General features: G+C 38.0%; 1 protein-coding gene across 2 annotated transcripts in view; it reads left to right on the top strand.

Moving 5' to 3' along the window:
* Window positions 1–10,698: 10,698 nt before the first annotated feature.
* The window catches only part of LOC138703126 (ATP-binding cassette sub-family G member 1-like), a 77,969-nt gene continuing 63,685 nt past the window's right edge, over window positions 10,699–24,982 (top strand). The window contains exons 1-2 of one of the 2 annotated variants that reach the window (XM_069830734.1): window positions 10,699–10,851; window positions 24,554–24,712. In XM_069830734.1, the coding sequence (XP_069686835.1) occupies window positions 24,622–24,712 (91 nt within the window). In that variant the 5' untranslated portion in view covers window positions 10,699–10,851; window positions 24,554–24,621. The remainder of the gene's footprint in view (window positions 10,852–24,553; window positions 24,713–24,982) is intronic. The other variant, XM_069830735.1, reaches the window with a different exon arrangement.

Here is a 24,982-nt window from a genome sequence, read left to right as displayed (position 1 = left end):
TCAATATCAAGTATTAAAACATTTATATGGTAGCAATCCTTGTAGTCTCAAAGAATTCAAGAATTTAGTTGACTAAAACACAGCCTGCTCACTATCTACAACTGCATCAAGAAATTCATAATATGGTCCTGGACTGCGTAAAGATATTTATTGCGTGAATTGCCTAGATTTTAGCCTTCATGCTGTATCAATAATATGTTATTTAATTTCGTGTTATAAATTCCATGGCCTCGTGAAAGTCGATGTTGAATACAACAGACAATAATAAAAAACAATTGACTATAGAAGACTGCAATTTAGTATTAAACATGAATGTTTGATCGTACTTATTTTTATTTTCTATAATTTTAATTATTTTAACGTCCATTTGCACAATTTTAATGTAGCCTGTGTTTTTCTCCTGGTTATGAAGGTTAAATGTGCAAACTTTGGCACATATCGGTCAAAGCATGTAGATTTGTACTGAGAACATACATACATACCCACATTGACTTTTATATAGGCCTATTAGATAATAACGCGATACCGGCATTACAATATAACTACGCAGCTGGACACTTTTCTTTTACTCTCGCCACGACCACGACAATGCGATATCCGACTTCCACAAGGTGTTCAAGAACAAACTTCTGAAAAGATTTACCAACAAGTATTTTAAAAACAAATTTCACTGTAAATGAAAAAGAAAAAAAGAAAAAATGAAGAGAAAGAGAGAGAGAGAAAATGCCGCCCCCTCTAGGCAACTGCCTAGGCCTAAATTCGGCACTGTCTTCGTCGTCTTCACTTTCATCATCATCATCATAATCATCATCATCAACATCATCATTTCTGCAGGAATATTTATTGAATGTCAGATGGATTCGAATCTAGATATAGAGGCTGTTGGGTCTCCGGAGTATACCTCATTATGAAATTGTTTAAATATGAATAAAATAGGGCTTTTTGAAAATTCAAAATTAGACGACTATATGAAAATCACAAAAATGCCCTGGCACCGCCTGGTCTCGAAAAATAATACCCTCGCTCCGCCAGGCCTGAAATAATAATAATAATAATAATAATAATAATAATAATAATAATAATAATAATAATAATAATAATTTATTTAACCTGGCAGAGTTAAGGCCATACGGCCTTCTCTAACACTCAAATACACTCCTGGCAGTGACTGACTATTAATGAGAGTCATTGTTTAATATATTCGTTTTTGAGGTTTGCAACAAAATAAAATATGTAAGTTAATTTATACTTGTGCTATCTGTTAGTCAAAACTTTCCCTCACTGCGAGTCTGCTGAATCAGCACGTGAAAGACAAGCAGACGTAACACAAGGAAGTAAGGCAGAGAGCCCACTAATATGATAGTGATACGACAAAAACACTGATCCAACACGAACTATGATAACAACATGACAGCAAAGTGACCTGGTACTCACTGGACTGACTCATTCATACAACATGTCGTCGGAGGATGAGGACGTTCTCAATCTAGTTAATTTAGCTAATATCAAATTACAGTGACAGAAAACATAGGAGACGATTCTGGGTGCATCCTTTTTGGCAGACGTCTCCAAAAGCGTACTCGCGAGTAAGACCCTGAACGGAACCGAAGCCAGTACGTAATGAGCGCGCTCCGCCCCTCCCATCTCCACCTGTACTGTACTCAATGTTTATGCGCAAACGAAGAGCAGTGACGGACTGCCATTATCATTGTGTTGGTCGGAGTGTTCCACGTTTCATAATGTCTTGTAATCGTGGACGCAGTACAGTCAAGGATGAAAGGGAAGAGAAATTTTTTGTGTTAGTGGGGAGAATGTGAAATGCTTAATTTGTTCGAACATTCTTAAGCGTGTGTTAAAATTCAACATGCGACGACAATACTCGACTCTTCAAAAAGAATATCATACAATTACAGGCATGTTGGACATGTGAAAATAATTTATTTTGGGGCTAATCTCTATAACTGTTGGTTATACATATTAATCAGTACAGTATATTACAATACGTTTACACACAGTTCCGCATGACAAACATATGTTTTTCGTTTCATTTTGGATGATATTCATAGGCCCACAAATATTTTGATTAATATAAAACAAGAAAATGCAAACACAAATCACACACGTGTTCTCAGTCTTAAACAGAAAAAGCTCCTTGCTAGCTATGTACTAGCTTGGAATATTGGAACTCAATGAAGCCCTTTACAGAAACATCATTTGTAAAATAGTGCATACAGGACGTTACTAAAATACTGTGTCCAGAACAAAGTCAAAGTTTAAGAAAATTAAATTGTTTCCAATTACAGTTCAGAGAAGGAATTTCAAGATTGTAAATGTAATTGAATCTGAAGTCGAAACCACAATTAACCAGTTTGTAGCTTACTCACATGCATTGGACGAAATCACAGATAGAAATGACAAAGCTCACCTAGCAATTTTTATCCGAGGAGTTAATGAACATTTATGCTCGACCATGCCGAAATGTACTAATTATACATCTGGTAGCAGTCCTTTAATGCATGTCATTAAAGTACACCTACTCATTAAAGTACAGGTCTTCAGCCAATGATAACTCAGCTTACATGTGTTCAGCCAATGACAAGTCAGCTTTGTACCGTTATAAAACCGCAAGTATCGATTATTCTCGGATATGCAATCGAAAGAGAATTAGCGAAAAGTCACGGAGGCTGGAAATCCAATACTGTCGCAGAAGGTTATGTTCTGTTATTATAATAATTAGCGTTAATTGTAAATAATATTCAAATAAATTCAATTTGTCATCTCGTTTTTCAATGTCGAATTCAATAATCAAGGTTATAATATTATAATATTATCAAGTTTAACGGGACTACGTCAAGGTCAATGACATTATTGTTCCTCGGAAAAAATCAATACTTTCGCGTCTGCGCACATCTCACAAGTCACGACCTAGAACAAGGTCACTTCCGATCTTGTCAGTTACAAATAAAATGTATACATCTGAATACCGGTAATTTCAAGTTAGAAATATGGTCGAGCATAAAAAGTCGTATGAAACTCGCCTATAATGGTAATTAAGAAGCTCGTATGAAAATTATGAAACTCGCTTGCGCTCGTTTCATAAATATCCATACTCGATTCTTAATTACTATCATTATAGGCTCGTTGCATAATGTACTATTTACTGCGTCTGAATGTCTTCTAGTTGTAATTACAAAATACAACTGGAGAACATTTTTTCCAGGCACTTAAAGGCACCATAGTACAGAAGAGATTGAATTTGCAATGGCTTATGTCAATAGGAACAGACGCGGTTCCAGCTTCGTAGTATTTCAAAATAATTTACAAACGTATGATATTTCTTATTCTTTTGATGTTATTATTTGTAAACATAAGCAGACCGTTGCCGCGATCCCCCACTGATCGCTCCCATCTGTTGAGGTACGACTCTCTTCCCCTTCTCTAGCCTTACAGCACACTGTGTTCGGCAGGCAGCATCGAGAGCACGAATGACGATACGCTTTTTGGAGACCTCTGCTTTTTGGCATGCTAATTTAGAACAACGCGGTGCTTTTAATCTGTTCAAAGAATTAAATATATACCCAGAAATATTTAAAATATTCTACAGAATGAGTAGAGAAACATTTAATCTGTTGGTACAGAAAGTTGGATCTGCAATTTCAGTCAATGCTGAAGAACGCCTTCTGATAACTATCAAGTAAATAGGCCTATATGTTTATACATCAGTTAAATAATAATTGTTCGTTTCTCGTCCACATCAAAGTAAACATGTGTTTACAATATGTTTATAGGGCAGAGGGGCCAATTACCGGACAGGTCCTATTTACGGACACTCCTAACATTTTGTCATTTTGTGCTTATACAGAATCCTTTATATATTCGTTTAGCTAGTCAATGGAAAGCAGTAATATTCTAGAGCTGATTGCGACACATGTGAGTGAGATAGTGTGTGAAATCCGAGCTCCAGATAGCGGAAAGTGAGCAAAGGTTATAAGAATATCTTTATATTTCGCCCTGTTATAATATTGAGCGGTAAATTATTCTGTGTAAATAAGATAAAATGATTTTGCAATAGGTTAATTATGTCTTCAATCCGAAAAATAGATGTAGTATCAAAAGACATGGCAAATCTTTAATAAGTTCAATAAAGGCTATATTGAAATTAGGATCGTCTCTCATCTTAGCCCTTGTATTACCAACTCACAACTGATACAACAAAAAGTGGAGCATGCAGCACTGTGAGCGACACAACACAACACAGATAGTGTCGAGTTGTCTGATCAGATGAGTGGGCTTCCGCTCATTTCATATTATGGGTTATATAAGAACATACACGTTAGCAACAAGCAAAGCATCAAATCCTTGCCGTGTTGCTGTCGCTTGTAGTTCCAGTGGGCGCTCTGCCTAAGAAAGACTGGTAAGTAGCTCGTGACATTGAACTCTTACTCCCACCACTCTTACTCCCTCCACGGTTGGACCTTCCGTAATATTTATCATGTTGCTCTCAATGACGTCGTAGCTAGTTATTTTTTTGTACTTACTGTTGCGCTAGCAGTCTAGCTCGTTGTGCTCACTGCTCATCCTTCTTGTTTTGCTCTTTGTTACCGTTAGGTAGCAGCACTTTCCCTTGTTTCTGTTTAGTCAGGTCTGTTTGCTATGGTACTAAGCTCACACGCTTGCGTCACTACGTGATAAGGAAAGTGACTGCACAGCAATTCAGGTTGAGATTATGGAAATGATAGTCCAGTGGTGGATCTAAGGTTATAATATCGACATGCGTTTGTACATACCGGTAGCTACGCAACTGACCAAATTCTTACCTGTATTTTATTCATTTTAATTTAATTTGTATAATATTCCATTAAATAAAATATCAATATAGTTACAAAACTTATAGGCTATTGTGAAAATCATCATCATCACTTCATGGTTTAGGCTTAGTGTCTGTTCCGTCTTCACATTTTATCTGATTAATGTGAAGATTACGAGTAATTTGAATTCCCCAAGTAGCGCTACCAACATTACGTTGAGTATTCTGGTGGAGGCTATTGTGAAAATAAATATTATAATTAAAGGTAGGAAGTTCGTACCAAAACATAGATTTCAAGTTGTGTGCAGCCACGCATAAAGGCCTAGATAATTTCTGCTCTACTGCACTAATTGTCTTCCATGTATATTACAGTCTGTTCACATAAACAATTCGCAGTATATCCTTGAGTGTGGATAAGTGATTTTCGTAAACACATTACAGCAATATGCACAGTAGAGAAGCAGCTTTAATACGTGCTAACATTTGCAATGTGCAATTTAGTGAGCGGTTTTTAACATGATAGAATTTAAATCTGTCCGCCGAGTTAGCTCTATGATAGCGTGTCTGCCTCCAGACTAGCCGGTCCGGGTTCGATTCCCGGCGGAAAAATTTCTACCTCGGAGATGGCGGTGCACAACTTATAATCACTAGATTGTGCACCAATATGTCTGGGTTAAATCCCTAATCTCTCCGCAGTGCATATGAAGAGAAGGCATATGTCACTGTTGATAGTGATTCGTCTGTCGGATGGGGACGTTAAGCCTGGAGGCCCCTTTTGGTGCTATTCGATAGGAGTAGGCTACGTGCCGGCACCGGGTTTCCCCTTCTCCCTTTCTCATTTTCATCATCATCACTCATTCCAGACACTACACTTACACGAACACTTACACATGCACTCACCCTGGTACACGACGTAACTCTCCACAGATACACATCGTGTACAGTGTGACCCGTCGAAGTGATGTAGAACTAGAAAATGGGTCACAATTCTGCCATTTATCCGCAGTATGCGGAACCCGAATCACGCAAGTGAAGTGGGTGGGTATTGGATACACACACACACACACACACACCTACACTTTAAATCTTCCAATACACGAAGTTGAATGAAATATTTCAAGATTTACTGGTAATCATGCAAGCCTATCAGCAAATAGAGAAACATATTACCTAGATATTATGAAATGTGTATACATAATGTAAATAACTAATATTATTTCAGAGACAGTATGCTACGAATTCTTTTTAGTTGGTTATTTTACGACGCTTTATCAACATCTTAGGTTATTTAGCGTCTGAATGAGATGAAGGTGATAATGCCGGTGAAATGAATCCGGGGTCCAACACCGAAAGTTACCCAGCATTTGCTCATATTGGGTTGAGGGAAAACCCCGGAAAAACCTCAACCAGGTAACTTGTCCCGACCGGGAATCGAACCCGGGCCACCTGGTTTCGCGGTTAGACGCGCTATCCGTTACTCCACAGGTGTGGACAGCTACGAATATATACCGTATTGGTCCGAATATAAGCCGCACTTTTTATTCAAATTTCAAACTCGAAAAGTTGGGGTGCGGCTTATTTGCGCGGCCGATAAATTTAAACTTGAAATGTGGCGCATGTTGCTACCGGTAATTTTATCATTTTGAAATGGAGCAACAATGCCACGCGCTCGTGTTTGAAATTGTCAGCAGTCGTATGGTATATGACGCAACAATGTACCAGTTTTCATATTACAGTGATCGTACTCTTTTGTATGATAGGACAGATTAAAACAATTTGTACGTAGCTACGGGTTCAGCCATGAGCGGAAACGTAGAAAGAAAAGCTTCAACAAGCTTGGGAATTCGGCGCAGTTATGACGCTAGTTTCAAACTTGCACTTATTCGTCATGCTAGGAGTACGTTTAATAGAGAAGCCGGCAAAAAGTTTAGTGTGGATGAGTCTAATGTGCGGCGCTGGATCGCCTCGGAGGATAAACTGAAAAATGTCAATACAAACAGAAAATCTTTCAGAGGACCCAAGGCTGGGAAATACCCTGAACTAGAACGTAGGGTCCTTTCCTTTGTACAAGACAAAAGGAAAGAAGGGATGCCTATCTCTCGACAAGTAATCCAGGTAAAATCGTTGGAAATAGCGAAGACCCTAAACATTCCACAGACAGAATTCCATGGGAGTATAGGTTGGTGCCGCAGGTTTATGCGTAGAAGTGGCCTTGTTCTCCGACGAAGCACTTCATTAGCACAGAGACTGCCAGAGGATTTTACTGAGAAACTCATCAACTTCCAGGGGCACGTCATTGAATTGCGTCAGCGCCACTCTTACCCATTACACCAGATCGGCAATGCCGACGAGACGCCCGTATTTTTGGACATGCCGAGCAATATGACAGTTGACAATAAAGGGGCGAAAAGCATATCATTGAGAACAACTGGAAATGAAAAACAAAGAATCACTGTGATGCTGGCGGTTACGGCAGATGGAGGAAAACTGCCTCCTTACGTTATTCTGAAGCGTAAAACTATGCCCAAGGAGAATTTACCTAAGGGATTAGTGATTCGTTGCCAAGAGAAAGGATGGATGACAACCGAACTAATGGTGGACTGGCTAGCTACGGTTTGGAATCGCAGACCAGGTGCGCTGCTCTGTAAGAGGGCTATGTTAGTATTGGATGCCTTTAAAGGTCACCTCACACCCGAAGTAAAGAAGAAAATTACTGCATTGAAGACAGACCTAGTCGTCATACCTGGAGGTATGACATCAAAATTGTAGGTGCTTGATGTCGTCGTGAACAAGCCTTTTAAAGACCATCTCCGAAAACAGTATTCGGATTGGCTTCTAGAAGGGGGTCATGCATTCACTCCATCTGGGAAGATCAAGAAGCCATCTGTCAGCCTTATGTGTGAGTGGATTCTCTCTTCATGGCACACGATATCACCAGATTCAATCATCAAAGGCTTCAAGAAATGCTGCGTGTCTAATGCTCTGGATGGCAGTGAGGACGACGTACTTTGGGCGGAGAGTGATGAACAAAGTGACAGTGATGAAACAAATACCGGTACCGGTAGTAGTGAAGTCAGCAGTGACATTGGAGAAGACGGTGATTAGTTGTACCGGTATTTTTGGTGATTTACCCACGTAATACCGTAATTGAAGAAAAAGTGTTTAAATAGTGTAAACAGTTTTGTAACTGGATAATGTGACAGGTAAATTTCACTGCACTCAATTTTCCTTTTTTTCTCATTCTGCACTCAATTTGTCTTTTTTTTTTTCTCCTTTCCCCCTAAAATTGAGGGTGCGGCTTATACTCGGGTGCGGCTTACACTCGGGCCAATACGGTATATACATACACACACTTTTCTTTGCGTGGGGGATACATCAATGAAGAGAAACATTTTACTTCAAAATTTGACTCAAATAGACATAATTTTGTGCTTTCTCGACCTATGTATGATATTGGTATGTTTCAATATCCCTACAAACAATTGCCGCAGTCCAGAAATGTAGAAATTACTTACGCCGCGAGTTGTGGAAGAATAATTATTATCGTTCATATATATATACCCAGAAGTCCCAATAGTCATTAAAGCAAAAAATGGAAAGTGTTCTTGAAACGATTTATGGGTTAATGTGATGTGCCGTAAGTATATGAAATGCACTATTAGATTCAGGAAGCTGTTGTTCACGTCGTGATACGTAAGGAATATTGTATTATATTTCAGATTTGCTCCAGTTACGTCTTGTGACGTAGAACGAACATTTTCAAGGTACAAATATTATTTTTCTGAAAATAGAAAAGTATATTTTTGGTAAGCTGAAAATGTAAATTATTATTACTTGTAAAAGGCTAGGTACACAGTATTACCTATTTCATTTGTTATTCTTATATGTCTGGGTAAATTTTTTATATTGAAAATTAAGACTAATGTAACTGCCAATTCTTGTTGTTTTACACATGCTAATTTTTTTATTTTGTTACTGTTTCTAAGGCCATGGATTATTGGAACAAAGATAAATTTGATTACCACCCGACTGTACATATTTGTTTTGCTGATTTGTTGACGTTGAGAGCTGCGTCACTACAGTTCTTTCTGTTAAGTCCAAGTTCACACAACTTAACAGTTTTGGTACGAACTTCTTACCTCTAATTATATTGTGCAGTGGTCTATACTGTGTAATATGTATAATCTTCATATCATACGAGCGCATGCCTGTGTCTGGCATGATTTCTTTTACCTTCCAACTTTTCAATGTTCGGTATAATTTTTGGGGACGCAACTAAGACATACAGTAGGGATGACTTGGGATGGAAATATGTAAGATGAGTACGATGATGGGATTTAGAAAGTTTCATTAAAGAAAATAGCTGTTCGCATGCATATGGAGAACCCAATATACACAAAGCACGTGCAGTAATACAGAATATTTGGAAACCTTTCTCGCAAAAAAACCCTTCATAATGTAATTAAACTCATTTGTTGACATTTATCAGCAACACATTATAATTAAATCAATTATTTCTGACTGTAGCCTTGGTGCAATGCTCAAGCGAAAAAGATATAAGCACTTCGTGAATATTTTTACTTTCAATTCTTACATTCATCGCGTACTTTGTTGGCCTTCATATTTATCGAAGTCCTGTGCATATCAGTTTTTATTGTCGCTTGATATTACATCTATACTAATAATAAATCTGTAGCCAAAATTTTTTCTGGTAATTTTCGATTTTCCAAAAATAATTGGTGTTAACATGTATAATTAACCATCTTGAAACCGAAAATCGCTTTTTTGAAATTTTTGTTTGTATGTTTGTCTGTCTGTCTGGATGTTTGTTACCTTTTCACGCGATAATGGCTGAACCGATTTATATGAAAATTGGAATATAAATTAAGTTCGTTGTAACTTAGATTTTAGGCTATATGGCATTCAAAATACTTTATTTAAAAGGGGGTTATAAGGGGGCCTGGATTAAATAAATCGAAATATCTCGCTTATTATTGATTTTCATGAATAATATTACATAACAAACGTTTCTTTAAAAATAATTTCCGGTAAGTTTTACTCTATACAAAATTTTGATAGGACTGATATTTAATGAGATAAATGAGTTTTAAAATTACAATAACAACGCCATCTAAGGCGCTGTACAGAAATAAAAACAAATGACTTCGTCTATAAGGGGCCTGGACAACAATAATCGAAAGCTATTAAACATAGCCTAAGAGAATGTTTCTGTGTTTGTATGAAGTAATATCGGAAGCTAATTAATTGTTTAATTATTATTTCACCACTGGAAAGTGTAGTTTCTCTAGATGGACATAATTCTACAATGTTATTACGGTAACTTCTGGAACATATAGCAAGTAATATAAAATATACACATTAAAACTAAATGATATGTCAATCTTCATTAAACTATGGTTGCATGTAATAACAATTAAGAAACATGTTAAAGGAATTGTCATTGCACCAAATAAGTGGTCTCTGGACCAAAATGACCGCATTTCAATTATTTAAATACAATTTAAATTAAGTAACATATTAAACGATTTATCCTTCTATCAAGCACGATTGTTCCCTGGATCAAACGTTCTATTTTAATTATGTAATTACTTTATATTTATTTCTAACAGGTGCAGCAGAGCGCACGGGTACGGCTAGTTGTTTAATAAAATTGATAACTTCATTGCACATCAGATTCCAAATTAATACTTAACAGTTTTGTGATATTCAAATTGCCATGTACGATTGAAAAGAGAAGGCGTGATAGCCTTCTAAAGAGAATCTAATGTGTAGTTATAATGTTATAAATCATTCTCTCACGGTATGTAGTAATCCAGCACTGCTGGCTACGAACAGCAAATGCGACTCGCGCCGTTTCAGCGTTACGTCATTGTCGTGGAACACACAACTCTCCAATACTCAGTGAGGATCATGTGCGAGTAGGCGGACGTGGTTCTACAGTTTTGGCTTCCATTGAATTGGTGCAGTTTATCTTTGGTTTATCCTAGAGTGACAATTGTGGACAAGCTTTAACAACTTATTTGGTATGTTACAATATTTACTTATGTATATACAGGCATGTACATTTCACAATGTCTGATTATTCCCAGTTTACATTCGTTTCGTTCGAGCCACATCCCTATTTTACTCATGGCCGTTCTCTCTCGTTCCTTACTTTCAGAGAATTAAATTTGACGTTCTTATTTGAGTGCAGAGTAAATTAAACACGTATTTTGAATAACAGCTCGATAAAATAAACTATAGCTAAACTGCAATGTTATTGGCAATCTATTATAAAATGTTTTATGAGAAAGTAGCCTATGTGTTATCTTTGTGATAATCATTCTCACTGTATTGTGATACCACAGTCTACTATATACAGTCGCGAAGCTCAATATGTAGTAAAAATGCAAACATGGGTAGTTGCCCACTACTAAGATCGCTACTATGGCCTCATCATCGCAGATCTATCTCCTAGCAGACGACAAAATATGTTACACTTTCGTTGTGTTCTTTTGGAAAAATTAACACCTTCCTTCCATTATTGAAATATTAAATGCATAAAGTTCATTTATTATTTTAATGAAGTATATTAAATTCCACCATAAACTCGAAGATAGCTGCAAAAAATAAGTTAATATAATGTTTGTTTGTGCAAAACAAACTGAAATTTACTATAATAGCTTCACTCATTCAAGATTATAGCGATAATTAACTATGAAACCAATAAATATTAATTTTCATTTCCCTTTACAACAATAATAATGGAAATATGAATTAATGGAGTAACTTACGTGTACCGGTACTTGTAGTGTAGGCTTACGCAGTTAACAAAGTGGGATGAGGTTAAGCAATAATAATCACACCAGAATTGGAAATAAAACGTGATCAATAAATTTTTTTGTAACAGACTTTTTCTACGTCTCTAGTAAAGCAACAAATAAAAATAACAACAAAATTAACAGCTACAATTAAAAACATGTCCTTTGAAAAAAAAAGTAGGCCTAAGCAATAATAATCCCACCAGAATTGAAAATAAAACGTGATCAATAAATTTCATTAAAACAAACTTAATTTTTCTACGTCTCTAGTAAAATAACACATAAAAATAATAACAAAATTAATAGCTACAATTAAAAATATATCCTCTGAAAAAAAAGTAGACCTAACCTTTATTTCTCTGGAAATTTAGACAGAACTTTAACCGGTATCTAATGTTCTTTCGGTTAGACTGAAACATTTCATTGTGAAATTTAAGGATATAATATATTCTAACAGTCACAAAGAACTTCAAAATTAAGAGTTTTGTTTCTGCACAGCATTCTTGTGGAAACCCAGGAACCTTTCTGAATCTTTCGGAAATCGGAAAAAGGATAACTCTGGCCTCTTTCTCTTACTGTTGCTACAATTTATAGCACTACAAACGTCTCCTCCTTGTCCCATATTATTATTCAAATTATTATATTTTAGCCATTAACATTTTCATTACAACCAATAATGAACATTTCACAAGCATCAATGTGAAATACGCAACGAGCTAGCACTCGATAGAAATACGACACAGTCCAAAGTCGACCATGGACAGTATATTCTTTCTAGTTGCTAACCGCTTGGAGCGCTTTATCACGAGATTTGCAAAAAAAAAAAAAAAACACCTCAAGCTTCGCGACTATATATAGTAGACTGTCGTGATACTATAGAAATCGATTTTTATATTTTCGGAATGACTTCAGAATACTGCGTAAGTACATATGTCGTTATTGTTTTATTTAATTATTTTTGTTCCAGGAGACATACCTATCTTTTTCATGTACTTATTTATTTATCTATCCTTGTGCCATCAATTAAACATATGTGTATATGTTTTAATTATTTTCAATTTGCACAGTCCTTGTAGGCCCTACATAAGTACTTACGCGGTATTCTGAAATATAGCGATATTTTCACTGAAATATACGTTTCAGCAATCCTGATGCCGAGAAAGGGGTTTGTCTGCCTGTGTACCGGTAACGATTTCTCCAGAACTACTGAACCGATTTTGTTCAGGTTAATTATCTACGGCTCAATTTGTCCGCGAACGTCATATCCATGATATTTAAATGAACAATATCACAACCTAAAATTAACTGTCTTCAGAATGTCTCTGCGACCAAGTTTTAAAATCAGGAATTATGTCACGTACTGCCAGTCGTAGTTGATCACGAAGTTATTTGTCTGTCAGTCGTGATCTAAATTTGGTTTTTACTATTTTAATTGTTGGCAATAATTTTTCATAAACGTAAGTTGTAGCGAACATGGCTTCAACAGAGCAAGCGAAAGAACGAAGCTTCGGATATTTATTTTTTGGCAAAGATTTGAAAGTTCAACATTTGTCAAGTCCTTACATCTAGCTTTCATTTGACATCACTAGGGAGCGGATTTTTATGTGCTAAAAAATTTAAATATATTTCTTTTTTATGTGCTAAGAAGTACGAAAATATTTGCTAAAAATAAAAAAATAATAATATATGACAAAAATACCTTACTTAGCTTGAAAAGAAAAATATTACTAAATACTCACCAACCACACTTGAGTGTTAGTAGTTGGCCGAGAATTGCAGTGAACAACAAATATCATTTCCAAATTCTCCATCACAAAAACATGCCGATTATCTATGAACAACGACTTATACTGTGAAAACGATCTTTCCTCATCACAGGACGTCAGACATGCATATTTAAAGAGAGGAATGTCACAAACACAAATAATGTCACCTACAGGCACACCCTCCAATACTTGAGCAACTTTACACATTTTTTTATATCCACTGTTTTTCCCAAACACATTCTGGAATTTGTCCGTTAGTAATTGTGCTTCTGAATCTTGTAGCGAGTCTAGTTTAATTTCCACGGAACGCACCTCCCCGTTACAGACAACAGGTTTTTGGATGTTTCGAGTTTTTTGTAGTGTCACACAAAAAGCTTAAATTTACTAATAGGAAAGCCAAATCGTTTTTTAAACAACCATCTTTCAGTATATCTTGAAGGATATCGATTGACGAAGCCAGATAACAGGGAATCACAACAAGATATATTGCCTTAATTGAGAGACATGAGCGAGAGGCGAGAGATTTGTTTAAATTAAATAATGTTCATAACGATCTCTTATCTGTTGTGTTTCACAAACAAAGCGTGGAATGAAATCATCTTCAGCAACAATAAACATTCCTAATTATGTGTTGCAAAATCTCTCCTCCTTGTCCATGTTAATTTATTCTCTAATAATAACACTGATATGCTGCCCAGCAGTTCTTAGAACTTGTGGCGATACTATTACGAAAATGTATCGCGGATACACCACACAGCGCTTAGAAACACGAAGCAACCAAGAATTCTTAAAAAAGATAACGTACTTCTCAGTTATATCATTGATTTAGTTTTAAAATATTTAGAAGTTCTTGTAAAAAATTATTTAAGTAAAAAAAAATTCCAAGATTTATGTGTTTATAATAGATTTCCTGAAAATATGTATTTACATTTTTTTTTTTGTGAAAATATGTGTTTTTATGTGAGATAAAATTCGGGTTTTAAACTTGAAACTTCATGTTCGGAATTTTTAACTTTGTTAATTGTGTGTTATCACACGCAAAAGGAATATTTAATTACATAGGAATCCGCTCCTTAGACATCACATAGTTCAAATTGAAGAGCTAACCGCATTATTCGTACATCTGCTGAAAAAGGGTCGACGTACAGAGATGATGATGATGATGATGATGATGATAACACTTAACCTTTTAATGTTTCATCAGTAACATGTAGTATAATGCCGTTTATGTTATACAACCGTTTTCCTCGTAATACTTGTGAGCAAATCATACATTTAATATACTCATCATATTGACAGCAAAAAAATGCGTCCTCCCATCCTACTTGCAACTTTCGTACATGGTTTCGAGAGAGACATATGCCACTCACAGGTCAGAGACAAATACAAATGGAACGGAGTTTGACTCCAGTGAGTGAGAGGGTGGGGGTTGGCGGAGGTTAGAAGCAAGCGAAATGCACAGCTATCACTGCGAGCCACACTGTCTCGCGAGTCACGTTCTCGCCACGGCTGCGGTAAACGAATATCTCAACTCACCTGGTTTTCACTAGTTATGTATCAGTGACCACAACTTAAAATTAATAGTATATAATCAACAAATACCAAAATACATTCTTTTATCCACCTATTACTTAAAAAGAGCGGAAACTACGCGAGGATACCGGAAGTTTTATAACGCTATTGAAAGTTTGTCCATTTAACATGTTGCCACTTATTTGCATAAGCAACGTTGATTTATTTGTTTTTACTGCTGCCAACATAACATTCTGGACTCTGTCAGTATAATAGTACACTATTTAATTGAGGGTATTCTTTGTTCAAGTAACAAAGAACTCTTGTTTACAATAAATAAATCTGTTAGTGAGCCACCGCGTACCTCAATCAGCTGAGGCGTTTGCCTGCCGATCTGTAGTTGCACTCGGGCGTGGGTTCGATTCTCGCTTGGACTGATTATTTGGTTGAGTTTTTTTCCGAGGTTTTCCCCAACTGGAAAGCGAGTGTCAGGTAATCCAGTGGTTCCCAACCTTTTTTGACTGACGACATACTTTATCAAACGTCCACGATATCGCGACACACTTATTTGTTTTTATTAGTAATAATACTAATATAATAACAACAACCAGTGCTTTTCTTCCTGAGAAAAGGTGGCGGAGCTCTGTGTAGAATATTTTATAGCGGACGGGGAGCTGATTACTGTTCACTGCACGGGAATTTTGTCGTTTTTAACCTCCTTTTCGTCCAACTAAGATTTTGAAGGTCTAAGCGGAATTCAAAGATAAGTTACTCGTATATTGAAAACATAGTTATTCACACATATTTTGTTCCATGGTGAAAATGCAACAAAAAGGTGCCGAAACGCCGTTCCAGCGTTTCCGCTAGAAAAAAAAGCACTGATACCAATAACAACTTCTATGTGGTGTCGGAGATTCAGTGTTGTAGATAGGTCGATGTTAACACGCAATCGAAGATTCTAAAAAACAAGCAGCAACTTGAGTGGCATTAGAGTAAAACCCTAGATCATAATATATACCCAGATAGGTCAACCTTATAGGTTTTGACGTTAACAACTTTTGTCAGGTTTACTACACTGCCATCTACTGGGTGTTCAGTTCAAAATGTGTCTTGGCTCGCTGTATGCCGTCATGTGGCTAGCTGATGAGCCTAGAGAATTCAATCTTCCTACACTTCCGCAGCTCAGGTGTATAATCTAAGAGGCAGAGAAGTTGGCTAGCAAGTACGGCGTTCATTCTGAAGAGTACGTGCCGATACGTACGGTAACGCCGGTAGTGGCAGGAATGTGAACTGTTTGGAAATACGTACTGTCGGGATATGGGGAGAGGGTTAAGACGATTACTTACGTATTTGTTGACATTAACTTCCACGGTCAACATGGACACTGAGCATTTTATTTGTGTTGTGGAATGTTACCGTACGCAACCGATGATAACAAATACCCTGCGTACGACTTGCCGGCGCAAAACACAGTTCGAAAGAGGTTATGGTAGCACACAGACCGTACAGACCGCCATCTGTTGCTACGACGTTCAAGTTATACCGTACACGTTATCAAGTTCAGATTGAAGAACGCCTTAAATAATAGGCAACTTCTCTAACATATAAGCTGAAACTCGCTTCAAATCGGTGACCCAACAACAGTGACGTCATGACACACTTTGAAATGAACACCCAGTAGTTGTTACATAAGGAATCACGTCATAATTCCCATTTGAATTGCATTAGCGACTGTACTGCCATCTCGTGTTCGTTTACTGCGGACGGGTGGCGATCCTGGCGGTTGTTCTCTTCAAAGTGCAAACGATTTTAACATAGCGATGACCTATCTGTTACATAATATGATCTAAGGTAAAACAAAGGTATGTGTCAAAAATCCCAACCTATCTACGCTGGAATTCCGATAAAAGATTTTTATTATCGTTTTTGAAAACTCGTGTATTTAAATTAATGTGAAGTCTGTGCTTGGTGGGTTACAGAGTTTCCCTATACGTGGCCTCATAGTTGACAGACCAACACGTAAATCATCTTCAGTCTGTTCCTTTGTTTAGATTTCACTATTTTCATGGTAGAAAATGCTGATTCACAATGACTTTGAAAACGGTAGTTCTAAATGTATTTTTAGTTTATTCGGCACCATCGACTGATTTGACAAAGCATTTCTGCGTATAAGACACTCGGGATTTTATTTGTATCCATCTCCACGCCATGTAAAACCATATTGCAAGCATTGATCACTATATTTACGAAACGCAGTACGTTTTTTGTGAACCCTGAGGGAATTTTCGCTCAAATTATTTGAATTAGCACTGCTGTCATCTAACCCAGAACTTGATTCAGATTGTCTTTTTCGAATTCAAAATTTGTCCATTAGACTTAAATCTAAATAGTGCTTATATGTAGTATATACTGAAACTGACCAATAGGCCTATGTTCTGACGATTGTAAACTCTGTTTATTACTAAGCGAGTGGTCTGAATCATCCTGTATATAAAGTACTGTACATTGTGTTAGCACGTTATTTTTTCTAGAGAGTGTTATTACAAGCCTTTTCCCTTATACAGTGTCGTCTACTGTTCGAATTGTGGTACTGTATAACTACTGTATAAAATGTCTTCTACGGTATCCAAGGGAAAAAAAAGTGTAAATAATTGAGTGGTTTGAGAAAAGAGAAACTGTGGTTTATCTCACAACAGAATACGAGTTTGGAGTGTATAAAGCATGTAAATCTACACACGAGACCTTCACTTTCCACAGGCAGCCATTACAAGGATTTATCTTGCCCTTCAAAACCCGTCGTTGACAATGAACTTAAATTAGCGAACTTGTGATCCACTACCTAGCGTGTTAAATACAAGGTCATAGAGAAATTTACCAAAGTGTACTGTTCACTAAATTTTCCAAAATATTTCATGGTACGGATTATCCGATTTTTTCGATTAACCGTTCAGCCCACCTCCTTCATTACCACGGATAATAGAGGTTCTGCTGTAGTCAACTTGTGATCCACTACCTAGCATGTTAAATACAAGGCCATAGAGAAATTTACCAAAGCGTACTGTTCACTAAATTTACGAAAATATTTCATGGTACGGATTATCCGATTTTTTCAATTAACCGTTCAGCCTACCCCCTTCATTACCATGGATACTAGAGGTTCTACTGTACATGCTTCTTAAATTTATTAGTAACTTTTTAAAACACCCTATATATGCTAGTATTTATTTATCTAAACGATAACAACTCCTGTATTAACAGGCTGCCACAAAGACAGAGAATATTGTGCAATAGGCAGTTGAAAGTATAAATAACATACATATGTTTAAATTTATTGGAGTCACACAACTATGACAGGAAATGATTGAATAAATAATTAGGTAGTAATTAATTATTTGAAGATCACTGTTGACAGTAGAGATGATTTCGGAGTATAAATATGGATCCTCCCAGAGCTGCAAGAACGATGTCATCAATTGCCTTCCTCTGTAGGCCGAAACGTTGCCAGGTCTGGAAGAAGAAACCGGGAATAGTTCCGCGCGCTCCAACCATAAGGCCTATTACTTCAATTAGTTGTAGGCCGTATTTGTCCATGAAATATGGAACGGTACGTACATAGATGCCGTTTTTTTCCCCTTTTTACATCTTCAGGTTGGCTCTTTTGTTTTTCAAATCTAACGGTGGGATCGATGATGTAGCCATTGTTGTTATTTGGCGGGATGGCAATCATGTCTATTCTTCTTGTACTGCCATTGTCTGCCAGTCCGTGTACTTCTTCGAACACTTGAAAAATTATTGATCTAAACTGTTCGGCGATCATCGAACGAATTCTATGGTGTCGTGAGTTACGGAGTACTTCACCGTGCGGACAAGAGCCCAGGACATGTGCAAGTGTTTCTGGCTCTCTGTGGCATCGCCGACAGAGGACGTTGTCCAGAGTCCTGCCCGGAAGGGAACGTACGGAAGACACGTGTGCAGTCATTTTAATAGCTTCGCGCCACTCGCTAGAGGTTAGGCCTTCACGATGTAGGTTAGCCCACGCCTCTAATTCCTTTTCTCGCAGTTTTTTTCTCACACGTCGAGCGTCATACAAACTGGTTCGTGGGTCTTTAATTACGTCAGATGCCTCGGTTAACTGCAAAGATTTGACACATTCGGTGCTTTCACTAAAGAAATCTCTATTGGCTGTGACGTAGGGATTGGCTGACAGTGCGAGGACGCGACAAGTATTGGCGTGCTGAAAATGGGCTTCCCACTCTGCTTTGAAGAGACCAAGACCTTTACACTTCATATCTGAATGAAGCATATGGTCTGGCGTGTCCGTTGGGAGCTGTAGAATTTGTTTTAGGGCACTTCTGATAAGTTTATCACTGTCTTGAAGAAACTTAATTGGGATTTTGTTCGACTCTGCGGTCTGGAAGGGATAAATCAACGATGTACAAATAGATGTGTTTAAAACGAGACATTTTTGTTCAGATTTCAATAAGGCTGTAGAAGCCAGTAAATCGAGTTTTTTGTGTAGATTCTAAATTGTACCTTTTGAATCAAAATTTAGGGAATCATTAAACGTGACGCCGAGTTACTTAATTGATTCTCCGTGTTTCAATACTCTTATCCGACAATTAACATCTAGATTCAAGGGTTCTTCTACAAGTTCCCCTTTCTCAATACGAATGTTAACACATTTTCTTGGGTTTACTTCGAGGCCTAACTCATTAAATTTCTGCATAGCTATGCGTGTTAGTTCCATAGCTGCTTCTCTACTTTTGCCAATGATTGCGGTGTCGTCGGCAAGACCCAAAACTGTAAGAGGAGGCAGGTCTGGGCTCAGTGTTTTGCCATAATGTTTACAAATGTTATCTTCAGTTAATTCGTCGATATTATATAATATTGGCGATAACGGTGACCCCTGCATGACGTCTCGTAAAAATGAGACTGCTTTCGTCTTGCCATGAGGGGTTTCAATTTGAGTGATATTATTGGATTGCAAATTCATGATTAAATCGGTTAATCTAAAAGGAATTCCTTCAGCTCGTAGAGTTTTATTACGGTGAGTATAACCTACGTTGTCAAAGGCTTTTCTTATGTCTAATAGTATAACTGTTATGTCATATTTTTCTGTTTTAGCAGATCTTAGAGCGGAATTGAGTATGGAAGTGTTTATTAGCGTACCTGGTAAACTGACAAATCCTAGTTGATTTTCATTAAGTTCAACATACATTCGAAGTCGTGAATCTGAAACACGTTCGATGACTCTTCGAATAACCGAACAGATGGTGATAGGACGCCAGTTGGAAAGATCCTTGTTTTCGCCACCTTTAAACAATAAAATTGTCCGTGATTTCTGCAAGCATGAATGTACGAAACTCATCTTTAGCATTCGTGTTGCGATTATTGAGATCACTTCACTAACCATCTCATCTCTGATAGCTCTAACAATGACGCGATCTGGTCCGGGACTAGTGTCAACAGCTATGCGATGTGTAGCTTGAATAATCTCATCTTTAGAAATTTCAGTTAAAAATGTATCGTCGATTTCAAAAGGAGCTGCTTCGCTAATTTTAGATGGGCACTCGTCTCTTTCAGCAGTATTAGAAGAAGAAAAAGTCTTTGTGAAAAAAGTATTAATATCATTATTGTTAACTGAACATGATTCATTTTTCTTTCAAGTACTCTTCTGATCGCGTACCTCCTATGATTGTAGAAAAGATATTGCGTGAGTTCATAATTGTATTGCTTTTTTTTCCTATCGCGATCTCTCTTATTGGCTCTCTCTGGATTACTTGAACTTTTGTAATTTTTCTGTTGTTTCACTAAACGGTTTCTCCGTCTTGAAGCGTAATATTTGGTGGCCAGATGTTTGGGCCCGGGTAGAAAGTTAATACTATTTCTTAAGAAGCTCGAAAAATTTTGTACGTATGAATTGAATTCGCTATCATTAAGTTCAGCGGAAAATGTGTTTTTCCATTCAGAAACTTCATCCTTAAATGTTTTTAGGGGATTATCTGCAACATTATCACTCGAGGATTCATGACGTGTTTTGATATGTTCAGTACTGTCTCCATCATTATTGGAATTCATTTTATTACTTCTAGTTAATACATATTTCCCTGCATCTTAGTTCGGTGTATATCAGGGTGTGAAGACTGATATGAATGTTGATACCCCTTTCCCTTTGAAAGAAGCCACCACAATGAGGACATTTCGCCTCCAATCTTTTTTCACCACTATTTGATTTATGAACTACTGAAACAGATTGATTCAGCGACATTCTAACAAAGAAGAGAAGAAATAATTATGCTGAAATCGGAGACAGCATCAATATTAATAGTATACAGCTTACAAGCAAACATTCTGATGGGGGCAGATAAAAAAGTTAAATTTTTTTCTTCCACCATGTTAATAACGTCAAAAGAAGTGCTTATACAAATTTTGGCCACTCGACCGCAATTACGAGGGCCGTAAAAAATAAGTTCGCCAGGAGTTGCTAACAGAAAAAAAAATCACAGTTTCATTAGACAAATTTATTGGAACAGACACAGCAATTGTTGAGCTATTTTTCAACATACTTTCCATTGGAATTGAGACATTTCTCATATCATGGGATCGACAGAGAGAGGTGTAGACGCAGTCAAACGCTGGTTCCGATCTTGAGGCGGCTGACTTCTACGACACAAAAATTGATCCTATGGTATGACAAATGTCTCAGTTCCAGTGGGGGATATGTTGACAAATAGCGCAACAATAATTGCTGTATCTGTTTCAATAAATATTTCTGTGCAATTGTGCCTTTTTTTTTTCTATAAACGGCCCCAGGGAAAATCACTTTCTGGACGGCCTCGTAATTGCGGTCGAATGGCCAAAATTTGTATAAGCACTTCTTTTGATATTATTAACATGGTGGAAGAAAAAATTTTAACTTTTTTATCTGGCCCCATCAGAACGTTTGCTTGTTAGTTACCAAGATAAACAAACTGTAAAGAACTATACAAATCTGGCTTTCAGGTAGTAGCTCCCTGTAAAGCAGGTTTGAATAATTTCAAGGAAAAATTGTTCCGGGGCCGGGTATCGATCCCGGGGCCGGGTATCGATCCCGGGACCCTTCGCTTAGCGCGCGAACGCTCTTCCGAATGAGCTGCCCCAGGAACTATACACGACACCGTCACAATTTTTCCTTTGTATCCACACGACTCAAGTGAGTTGATGAGACGCCAGAACTCAACTATGAGTGCACACAAATACTGTGTGACTTAAATTGCGGCTTACTGTTAACGTACCTCCAGTAACGAATGTATTATGCAAATCTGGCTTTCAAGTAGTAGCTCCCTGTAAAGCAGGTTTGAATAATTTCAAGGAAAATTATTCAAACTGTAAAGAAGTCAATGTCAGTACACGAAGATGTAAATTTAATCCACAACCACAAACACTTCATTACACTAATAACATCATTGATAAATAACAATTTTAACTTTTAAATGCAGCCACAACAGCAGCAAAACACAATGAAAATCAGTAAAATAATACAACTTATAGCAGGTCTTCATAGCAACATTGACATCAATATTCCAAAACCTCCTATACTCTACAGTTTAACACTGTATCTCTTGGTTTGTTAAGGTACCATTTGGATGCACGCGACAGAGACAAGCGACCGAGAGGAGAGACCGAGACTAGTCACCTTGTGTCTGCTTCCTGTAGAATTATATGAAGTACATTTGAGAGCGCGAGACAGAGACAAGCGACCGAGACAGGCGACAGAGACGAGAGACCGAGACTAGTCGCCTTCTGTCTGCTTCCTATAGAATTATATGAAGTACATTTGAGAGCGCGAGACAGAGACAAGCGACAGAGACGAGAGACCGAGACTAGTCGCCTTCTGTCTGCTTCCTGTAGAATTATATGAAGTACATTTGAGAGCGCGAGACAGAGACAAGCGACCGAGACAGGCGACAGAGACGAGAGACCGAGACTAGTCGCCTTCTGTCTGCTTCCTGTAGAATTATATGAAGTACATTTGAGAGCGCGAGACAGAGACAAGCGACCGAGACAGGCGACACAGACGAGAGACCGAGACTAGTCGCCTTCTGTCTGCTTCCTGTAGAATTATATGAAGTACATTTGAGAGCGCGAGACAGAGACAAGCGACCGAGACAGGCGACACAGAGGTGAGACCGAGACTAGTCGCCTTCTGTCTGCTTCCTGTAGAATTATATGAAGTACATCTGAGAGCGCGAGACAGAGACAAGCGACCGAGACAGGCGACACAGAGGAGAGACCGAGACTAGTCGCCTTCTGTCTGCTTCCTATAGAATTATATGAAGTACACCTGAGAGCGCGAGACAGAGACAAGCGACCGAGACAGGCGACACAGAGGAGAGACCGAGACTAGTCGCCTTCTGTCTGCTTCCTATAGAATTATATGAAGTACATTTGAGAGCGCGAGACAGAGACAAGCGACCGAGACAGGCGACACAGAGGTGAGACCGAGACTAGTCGCCTTCTGTCTGCTTCCTGTAGAATTATATGAAGTACATCTGAGAGCGCGAGACAGAGACAAGCGACCGAGACAGGCGACACAGAGGAGAGACCGAGACTAGTCGCCTTCTGTCTGCTTCCTATAGAATTATATGAAGTACATCTGAGAGCGCGAGACAGAGACAAGCGACCGAGACAGGCGACACAGAGGAGAGACCGAGACTAGTCGCCTTCTGTCTGCTTCCTATAGAATTATATGAAGTACATCTGAGAGCGCGAGACAGAGACAAGCGACCGAGACAGGCGACACAGACGAGAGATCGAGACTAGTCGCCTTCTGTCTGCTTCCTGTAGAATTATATGAAGTACATCTGAGAGCGCGAGACAGAGACAAGCGACCGAGACAGGCGACACAGAGGAGAGACCGAGACTAGTCGCCTTCTGTCTGCTTCCTGCAGAATTATATGAAGTACATCTGAGAGCGCGAGACAGAGACAAGCGACCGAGACAAAGCGCACGAGACCGCTTTCGGACCGGTAGTGTTTCGCGACAGTCTTATGCAGCCCGTGTTTTGTGGAGTAAAATACCTGTCCAAAATGTCAGAAATTAAATTCACTGGCGAAGAAGACGAACAATTGGTAGAATTAGTAGCAGAAAACCCACCATTGTTTGATCCAGAGGTCGAGTCTTGCAAGAATGGGAATGCCCGTGATGACATCTGGAGGGATATTGCGAGAAATTAAACACTTTTGTAGTCATAACACAGTCTACTATATACAGTCACGAAGCTTGAGTTTTGAGGGTGCTAGAAACAATAGACTGTGACTGTTCTATTTTGCATTGCCTGTAATGAGGCGATATTAGCGATTCTAGTGGTGAGCAACTATCTAATGTTTGCATATTTACTACGTACTGAGCTTCGCGACTGTATGTACTAGACTGTGGTCATATTTCACAGAATATTTGCACGTATTTTCTGAACAAACACTTCTAGAATACTGAGAGAGTTGTTGTGTCGCTTTCGCCTGTCGCTTGTCTGGGTCGCAATATCAATTAAGCGAGAGATGTCTCCGTCTCCTGTCTCTGTCGCCCGTCTCGGTCGCTTGTCTCTGTCGTGTGCACCCAAATGGTACCTTAGTGTTTATAATATTAACGGAGATGTTTTTGTTCTACAGGTTGATGACCCGGTGTTTTGTTTATGCAGCCTATTATCAATGCCCTAAATTAGTGCGACAGACTGGAAATGAGTTCAGATCATCACGAATTACAGCTGTGTCAATATCGTCTTGACATCGAGTTTAAAAACCTTAGCTATTCGGCTCCCGGTGGCAGAGGTAAGTCGAAATTGGTCAATCTAATTAATTATTCACTGTTCCGAAAGGTATGTCACAAAATTCTTGCTGGTAGAAATTTAGTCCAAAGAGTGACATCGTGAATGGAATTAATCAGTGCAAATATTTTAATGCATGCGTATTCAACAGCGAAACTTCGAATGATTTCTAGGATTTCTTTTCTCCTTTCACCTGAAGGCGAAGGATACCGGTACCTAATCTTTGAAACGTTGTTTTAGTAATACTTGTAATCTAATGAAAGAAGTGCAACCT

Source organism: Periplaneta americana, chromosome 7 (assembly GCF_040183065.1).
Source record: "Periplaneta americana isolate PAMFEO1 chromosome 7, P.americana_PAMFEO1_priV1, whole genome shotgun sequence".
Classification (NCBI taxonomy): Eukaryota; Metazoa; Arthropoda; class Insecta; order Blattodea; family Blattidae; genus Periplaneta; species Periplaneta americana.
Note: the sequence above shows the minus strand (reverse complement) of the source record. Positions and strands in the feature narration are given on the sequence as shown.